At 39.9% G+C, this 9,588-nt stretch overlaps 1 protein-coding gene across 1 annotated transcript in view; it reads left to right on the forward strand.

The window, feature by feature from the left end:
* The window catches only part of LOC311234831 (apoptosis-stimulating of p53 protein 2-like), a gene marked incomplete at its 5' end in the record, with an annotated part of 42,456 nt that extends 34,998 nt beyond the window's left edge, over window positions 1–7,458 (forward strand). Inside the window, one exon of the mRNA XM_084322075.1 lies at window positions 2,816–7,458. Within this exon, the coding sequence (XP_084178201.1) occupies window positions 2,816–2,857 (42 nt within the window). The remainder of the gene's footprint in view (window positions 1–2,815) is intronic.
* Window positions 7,459–9,588: the final 2,130 nt, after the last annotated feature.

Below are 9,588 nucleotides of genomic sequence, written 5' to 3' on the forward strand. Positions count from 1 at the left end.
GCGCGGCACGCTCCGCGGAGCCGAGCGGCAGAGCTTACGGAATTACGTAACCGTCCAAATACGCCATGACTCTCATTCGGCGCTATAGCTCACCTGGCAGAGCAGCGGTCCTGCGATCCTGCGGTCCGTTGTTGGTGAGTTCGAATCCCATCAAATCTTTTTTTTTTAACGTGATTTTTTTTAACGTGTATTCTTTCGCCGGTTAAGGTTAGGCATGGTTAAGGTTAAGGTTAAGGTTAGGCATTGTTTCGGAGTTGGTTAAGGTTAGAACGGTTAAGTTTAGGCGCTGTTAAGGAGCTGGTTATGGTTAGAGTTTGTCTTAGAGAATGGCAATATTCTTTCTATGGTTAAGGTTAGGCATGGTTAAGGTTAAGGTTAGGCATTGTTTCGGAGTTGGTTAAGGTTAGAACGGTTAAGTTTAGGCGCTGTTAAGGAGCTGGTTAAGGTTAGAGTTTGTGTTAGAGAATGGCAATAGACAGCCTATTTCCGCGCGACAGCTCTCAGCAGCCTCGTTGCGCGTCCTGAGTTTGCCGCGTCACGTGCCTGTCGGGGCCAATCAGGCCTACCCCGGAAGTCACTTACTGTTGCGGAACAGGTACACGCCACCCGGCCATTAATAGAGACCCGGCTTGTATTTGAGACCCGGTTACTATTAGAGGAATTACGGTATACACATTACATTGCACATTACATTTTACCCACTGCTTATTGTTGCACGTTGCACATCACACAACATACTTTTTTCCCCTCCTAGTTGGAACAGTACATAGCCATTTTATATAGTTATTTATAGGGATGCTCGATATTGGCTTTTTTACCGATACCGATATTCCGATATTGTCCAACTCTTAATTTCCGATACCGATATCAACCGATATCAACCGATACCGATATATGCAGGGTTCCCCCCCCCCAAAAAACTGAATAATTTCAGGTAACTAATAATTTCACTAGATATATATATAACAAATATTGTTATTGTTTTTTATTTTATTTTTAACCGATACCGATATTTTCCGATATCACATTTTACTGCCGATATCGGCCGATAATATCGGACATCCCTAGTTATTTATATAGTATAACATCTACATCCTGTTATTATTATTTTAGAACTCTATATAATAATCATTTTTATTTTAGTCACATTTTATTTTTATTCTATGCTAATTTTATTTATATTATATTGGATGCTGCTATGGTCGAGGAACCACAACTAAGTTAACCCTTTCACTGCCACGGGACAGCCGGTTAACCCTTTCACTGTGACAATACAGAAGGTTAGCCCTTTACTATCACACAACCGACGGCGATGCTCCATCATTAGCATCATTAGCTCCGCAGGTGCTGAACGACGTGACAACAAAGGCATCTTTATTGATCTGAATATATTAAAAACATGAGAACAATAAACAGTGTAAACAATATAATTAACTCTGAATATAATATGTGAGAAACGGTGGTAAACAGAGGTGAATTGTATCCTTCGAGTGACATCCTTGAACATTTTAAATAGTGCTTGGAAAAGTACTTAAAAGTCCTTGAAGGTCGCAATGTCTGTGGGAACCCTGGGGTATTTTTTTCCTAAATATTAGATACTGAAGTGACTGTTTTAATATTAGATACTGAAGTGACTGTTTTAATATTAGATACTGAAGTGACTGTTTTAATATTAGATACTGAAGTGACTGTTTTAATATTAGATACTGAAGTGACTGTTTTAATATTAAGTGTCTGTTTTAATATTAGATACTGAAGTGACTGTTTTAATATTAAGTGACTGTTTTAATATTAGATACTGAAGTGACTGTTTTAATATTAGATACTGAAGTGACTGTTTTAATATTAGATACTGAAGTGACTGTTTTAATATTAGATACTGAAGTGACTGTTTTAATATTAGATACTGAAGTGACTGTTTTAATATTAGATACTGAAGTGACTGTTTTAATATTAGATACTGAAGTGACTGTTTTAATATTAGATACTGAAGTGACTGTTTTAATATTAGATACTGAAGTGACTGTTTTAATATTAAATACTGAAGTGTTTTAATATTAAGTGTCTGTTTTAATATTAGATACTGAAGTGACTGTTTTAATATTAGATACTGAAGTGACTGTTTTAATATTAGATACTGAAGTGACTGTTTTAATATTAGATACTGAAGTGACTGTTTTAATATTAAGTGTCTGTTTTAATATTAGATACTGAAGTGACTGTTTTAATATTAGATACTGAAGTGACTGTTTTAATATTAGATACTGAAGTGACTGTTTTAATATTAGATACTGAAGTGACTGTTTTAATATTAGATACTGAAGTGACTGTTTTAATATTAGATACTGAAGTGACTGTTTTAATATTAGATACTGAAGTGACTGTTTTAATATTAGATACTGAAGTGACTGTTTTAATATTAAATACTGAAGTGTTTTAATATTAAGTGTCTGTTTTAATATTAGATACTGAAGTGACTGTTTTAATATTAGATACTGAAGTGACTGTTTTAATATTAGATACTGAAGTGACTGTTTTAATATTAGATACTGAAGTGACTGTTTTAATATTAGATACTGAAGTGACTGTTTTAATATTAGATACTGAAGTGACTGTTTTAATATTAAGTGTCTGTTTTAATATTAGATACTGAAGTGACTGTTTTAATATTAGATACTGAAGTGACTGTTTTAATATTAGATACTGAAGTGACTGTTTTAATATTAGATACTGAAGTGACTGTTTTAATATTAGATACTGAAGTGACTGTTTTGTGAATCTTGTTCCTTACTGTGTTTTCCTGTCGTTCCAACAGCTCTATCCCAGGATCAAGCCAAGACAGAGGAGCCTGGCATAAGGCACACACACACACACACACACACACACACACACACACACACACACACACACGCACACACGCACACACGCACACACGCACACACACACGCACACGCGCACGCACACACACACACACACACACACGCACATGCACATGCACACGCTAGGGCCGGGCGATATGGCCAAACATTTGATCACGATATATCACAATAACATTTTTCATATCGTTCCACATCGATAATTATCGCTATTTTTATTAGTATTATTTTTTTTATTTTTTTTATGTTATTATTATTATTATTTAAACAACAGATGTATGTTTATTTTGCAGCAATTCTTCTTTGTGGTTGCCGCCATCTTTAGTGTTACAGCCGCTCACACTCCAGTAAAGTAAACCGGCTTCTCTGCTGGCTGTGGCTCCAGGGGAGTTGAACAGTTCTGGCTCTGCTAGTTTATTTTCTATCTTTTGTCGCTTTTTTGGTGGACAAACCACCGCACATGTGCACTGTGACTCGTGACTGGAGTCTAGCTCTGCTAGCACACATAGCCTACTGTGTACAGACGGTTTCAAAATGTATTTTAAATTAGAAAGCAAACTAAATAAATGGACAAGAGAAAAATAAATCTCAATTTGGTCAGTATTGTCATTTTGGACAAGCAAAGCCATTACTTTAAGTTGCAGGCAAGAAAGACAAGTCTGTCCACTGTCTCTGGTTTTAAAACTGCCCTGTTGCAGGTCACAATACAAAACAACTTTTTTTAAATTATCGATTATTAAACACTAACTGCCAGAAGACGTGTTACAGCGTCCTTCCCGGCCATGCTCAAGTTGCCGAAGGACGCTTTACAGCGTCTTTAATATCAATATTTCAAAAATCTGTGATCAGATTCATATTTCCCCTCCGCTGGCCTGAGATCCACCAGGAGGACCCACTGAGCTCTCTGGCGGTTCAGAAGCGCCATCTGGTGGCCGATCGGCGCAATCGCCAAACAGGAAGTGCTGTGGAGGTTGTGCTGTTCGGCCATATTACTTCCGGGCACTCGGTTTGGCTCCCGGCACTCTGGCTCGTCACAATACATAGCGATCCATTGCCAATAACTCGATAAACAACATGATTTGGACGTATATACCATTATACAACCTGGAAATGGACCGGGTAAATCGACATCCCATAATGGTAACATTTCTACTCTACGCTGATCGCCCAACGGCGCGCGGAGACTGGGGTGAGCTTTAGCGTGTAGTATTACCGTCTTCGATTCTAACTGCTATGATCAACATTTGACCCACATTAGATGATTGGTATAACGCTGCCCACGGAATTATAAACGCCCCCTAGCCCATCCGGTCAACATCAGATGACGTGTAGTAACTTCTAGAAGTACGTCTAGTTGGAATTTTTTATATCGCGCCGATTGCCATCAAGCTGTATTGCATCATCAATATAATGCATTTGGGGCTATAGATCACGTTCTGGAGAAAGCTGCAGAAAGAGATGAAAACATACTTATACATTAGACCATACTTTACTATGAATATGTGAATGAAAAAGTTTAACGTTGCTTCACCCTGAACAATATATATATATAGGACTTTGAATGGGCCCTAATAATGGCAATCTAGCAATATGATTTAAAAAGTTATAGCCCTGCAAAGAAGGGGAACTTATCCATGTTAAATATAGCTGGCAATCCACAGTCATTTTCCGGATTTCTGGCCGGCACCCAAAGTGTTAAAATATATCGCGATAATTATCGTTATCGTTTTATCGCCCAGCCCTAGCACACACACACGCACACGCACACACACACGCACACACACACACACACACGCACACACAGGCTTTAACATACCAGGAGAAAAGAGGCCAAGAGTGAAATGAAGAATGGAGGGACGACCAAAACCACATGAAGGATTTTTGAACAACTATGAACTTTTGAACTATGAACTTTTGAACTATGAACTTTTGAACTTTTGAACTCTACACTACAGCTGGGCCTATAACCATTGAACTCTATGGCCCGAAGGGCACTTTTTTTTTCTTTTCTCCTTCTTCTATATCTACACAGCAAAGGATTTCCACACGTATTTTTCCAGACCTGTTCCTCCGACACTAACGGCATCACGCTCCCTGTACGTCTGTTCCCTCTGATCTCATCTTCCGTAATAATCAGCGTCCGGAACCATTTATAAAAAGTGACGGATCTTCAGCTGCTGGGGTCTAATAAATGGAGCCAACCGTGTTTTTTTTTTTTTAATGCTAGAACGTTTTTTTTTTTTTTTTTTTTTTTTTACACACTTTTTGAATAGTCTTCAAACGCTCGTCTAATCTCACGGGTTACCGGTTGTTTTGTTACGGTCTCGTACAGGTGCGAGGATGAGTGCGGGAGAACGAGCGGACGATTTTTCCCACGTCGATAGATAGATATATTTAAAGGCTAGATGACTCACCCGCGCTGCCGGCCAATGGAGACCGACGTTGCCACATGGCGGCCATCTTGCCACAGGCCGCACACGCCCACTCATAACATGGTGCACGTACTGTACTATTGAAATAACCATAGCTTGCAAAATGTTTGGTTTGTTATAAACGTCAGAGATGTGGTTAATTATCATACTGCATACTTATTATAATTGCTTTCATATGAAAATAATTTCAACATGTCCAAGCATCCTGAATCATAGCCACGTTAGCAACGTTTTTGTAATAAACCAAACCGTCTGTAAATCGGTTGAGAATTGAGCAAGCTGTGGTTATTTCAATAGTACATGCACCATAGACGTTCATGTTATGAGTGCGCCGTGCTGCCTGTGACAAGATGGCCGCCGGCGCACTACGCTGGGTAGAATCCGCCTTGCATCTAGTTATACTTATATATATCTATGGGCAGAACCGCGTCTGACGCGTTCAGCCGCGACCTTCTTCTCTCTCGCTCTCTCTCTCTCTCTCTCTCTCGCTAACTCGGCAGGAGAATACAACGATACCGCGTGTTGTTGATTCACCGCCGCGATCATGCCGGTCGAACGTGGAAAATGGTCGCCATTGATTCCGTGGTTAATGACGCCAGAAAAGCCCGTCTTATCTTTCCTCGAAAACCGGGCACGACGTGGCTGAGGTACCGCGGAGCTGCTGTTCACACTCGCGTCGTTTTGTCGCCGCGACAGGTGAGACATCGCCACGCTACGTTAGGATATCGTCGCGGAGAAATCGTAGCGTATTTTAAGAGTCCACTCGTTGTCTAGAAAGGAGATTCCCTGCCGATGTCATGCGGTATAATGTTGATGATTTTATCACAGCCATTCCACGAGTAACTGCGAGTGTAATGGTGCGGGAGCATCCTCGCGCTCTAGATGTGAGCAGACAAGTGTGTTCTCCAAGTCAAAGGTGCTGCAAGTGGTCCACATGTTAAAATAAGTGGTCTACGTGTTAAAATAAGTGGTCTACGTATAAGTGGTCTACGTGTTAAAATAAGTGGTCTACGTGTTAAAATAAGTGGTCTACGTGTTAAAATAAGTGGTCCACATGTTAAAATAAGTGGTCCACATGTTAAAATAAGTGGTCTACGTGTTAAAATAAGTGGTCCACGTGTTAAAATAAGTGGTCCACGTGTTAAAATAAGTGGTCTACGTGTTAAAATAAGTGGTCTACGTGTTAAAATAAGTGGTCTACGTGTTAAAATAAGTGGTCTACATGTTAAGATAAGTGGTCCACATGTTAGAATAAGTGGTCTACATGTTAAAATAAGTGGTCCACATGTTAGAATAAGTGGTCTACATGTTAAAATAAGTGGTCTACGTGTTAAAGGGGAACTATCTTATAAATGGCCTTTTTCAGTGTTTAGCATTGTTTCCTAGCTATGTGGACTTATATTAATATGATCTATGTCTCAAAATTCTCATATTGGCGCATTCTTCCAATTCTCCTCTCACAATATTCACCCTCACTGAACTGAGTCATCTGAAAATGTGATGATTTGTGATGTCAGAGAGACTCAGCTGCATGTTAATGTCCCAGATGTTAACATGTTAATGTCCCAGGCCACACCGTGGTTTAGGAGCCCAGCCTCAAAAACGGCTCGAGATCTTCAGGTAGAAAAATGCTGTTTTTGAGGACTTGATTAGAAATACAAAACAATGAATTAAAAAATATATATATTACAGAGGTGTTCCATAAACTCACAGGAATTGTGTAAAAGTGCCCAAATAGTGAAAGAAATAGTAAAATGGTTCCCCTTTAAAATAAGTGGTCTACGTGTTAGAATAATAGCTCTACATTCCGACAGCCATCACTGATATTATAGTGTTTGGTCAATGGTCAGTAACATGGGAGGGACTGGGAGACTCATGTTACTGACCAGACACTCAGTGATGGCTGTCGGAAGTGTAGAGTTTATTTAACACTTATTTTAACAACAAAAAAACACCACTTACAGCACCTTTTAAATCATGACTCTGGAGCCGGTTTCATGCTCTTGTCTATTGGCCCAACACACATATTATCACTGTCAAAACGCAGATGTATTTATTTTTGTTACCTTTTATTGTTCTTTTTTTTCCATGTTAAAGTTATAACCTCACATGTAGTGTTTCAGACATTTACAATAAAATACTTTGTACTAAGTAAAAAGTATTCTAAGACTGTTGTACTCCATAACACCTTGTCTTGTTACTCGCATAAATCACAAATGTTTACTTCTGTTATGTTTTCAAGGGGTTGTAAATACCAGAGAGGTTTTATGCTAAAGTGTACTATATGTACGTCCTGTCTTCTTTAGGCCATATCTGATCAGTGGCGGCCGGTGGGTACTTCGCCACTAGGGGCGCTATACCAAATATTTTGTACAGTACAGTACTGTACCACGCAAGACTCATGGCAAGACGTGAGCGATTCGACTCACGCTCACGGCAATGAATCGGCTCTTATGAACGAGTCGCTCAGCTGTTACTACAACAACACACAACCAGTCAAATAAAGTATAGTCTAGACTCTAATTCACAACTTGAAACACAATATAAATAGAAAAGTTAGAAACAAAACTCGCCCGTCTCCAAACACAGGCAGATCTCTCCCTCTCTCCTTCTCTCTCTCACACACAGCGCGACGTGGAATCGATTCGTTACACAATCAGACCTATTATATACCAAGAATAACTTCAGTATGAGTACAGGGCTGTACACATATTTTGCATATTGTTAAACGAGCCAAGGCTAGCTATTAAACTATCGATATGAATCGAAAATCTGGGACCCTGATGTAAACAAGACAAACGTCTTTCTCTGGTCTGCATCCCCTTAACAATTGTGTGTATTGAGCCGTACTGTATTGTACCCATTCTGCAATCTGTTAATAAAGTTCTCATTCATTCATTCATTCAAACATAGACGATATTGAACAAGCCATAATCCACGTATTTTCAATCCGAGAGAGCTGCAGTAGTTAAATCAATGAGCCATCGACATAGTCAGTGTGGTAAGTAACGTTATTATTGCATCCAAGATTGATACACGGCTGGCTAGGCAGTTGGTAGTCATAGTCTTGTGTTATAAAATAAATAAACAATCAGCAATGTCTCGCTTCATGAATGGCCAGCACAGCAGTAGCCTAACAGTACTGCTCCTAAAAAAAGCTATTTACAAACGTTAACGTTAAGCACAGAGAGAGAGAGAGAGAGAGAGAGAGAGAGAGAGACTCACTGTTTAGTTGAAACGTCCAGGGCAGGAGAGCTTGATAAACGTGTATAATCCGCCATATAGCTTGTTAGCCAAGTGTTAGCTCAGCTGAGCTCGTTAGCACAACACTCAACAAGTACATTCCTTTGTCCATTTCCGCTCGAACAGACTGCAAACTACCTGGCGTTCTATCGCCATGCTCTAAGACAAACTCTAACCTTAACCAACTTTGAAAGAGTGCCTAAGCTTAACAGTCTAAAGAACTTGCAGTCACGGCACGGCACGCTCTAAGACAAACAACAGTCCTAGACCAACCTAGGAACCAAGCTAGAAGCTAGAATTGGAACATTAGAAATTGGATTCGGCCAATCAGAGATCGTCTCTGTGAAATTCTGCCATGGAAAAAAATACTGGCGTCGGCCAATCAGAGAGCGTCTCCGCGAAATGCGGCTATGGAAATTCTTCACGGAAGTTCACGCTGCTGGCTAGACCGCTTCAAATCGCGCTCGGATTCCAACATAATATTAGACATAAAGTCATATTTCAACGCACAACGCCGTATGCACTGATTGGCTGTGACGGAGACAGCGATCAAACTGTGACGCGCACTCAGAGCGCTATCGCGTATAGCCCGGGCCGAGAAATACGAAAAAATTTAAAAAAGAAAAAAAACGTGATGTCACTTCCTGCTCTGGAAAACGATGTTTTTTTAATTTAGATAATAACGTTATATTGTGCATTGGAAATACAAACATACTTAAAATGAGTAAATATTATTAATTTTAAACATGTTTATATTATTTATAGGGCTATAAAACACAAAAACGAAAAAGTTTTATTGTCTTCTTCTCTGATTTAACAGCAGCTGGCCAGCAGGTGGGTCGGCGCCCTAGCGCCCCTAGTGGTAGAGCCGCCACTGTATCTGATTATTATTGCAGAAACCGGTAATTAGGTTACTCGGGGCGACAGTGGCTCAGGAGGTAGAGCAGGCGCCTGGTAATTGGAAGGTTCCCGGTTCGATTCCCGCTCCTCCCCCCGGGCAGCGTGTCGATGTGTCCTTGAGCGAGACACTTAACCCC

Source organism: Notolepis coatsorum (genome assembly GCF_963971535.1).
Source record: "Notolepis coatsorum genome assembly, chromosome: 9".
NCBI classification, from domain to species: Eukaryota; Metazoa; Chordata; class Actinopteri; order Aulopiformes; family Paralepididae; genus Notolepis; species Notolepis coatsorum.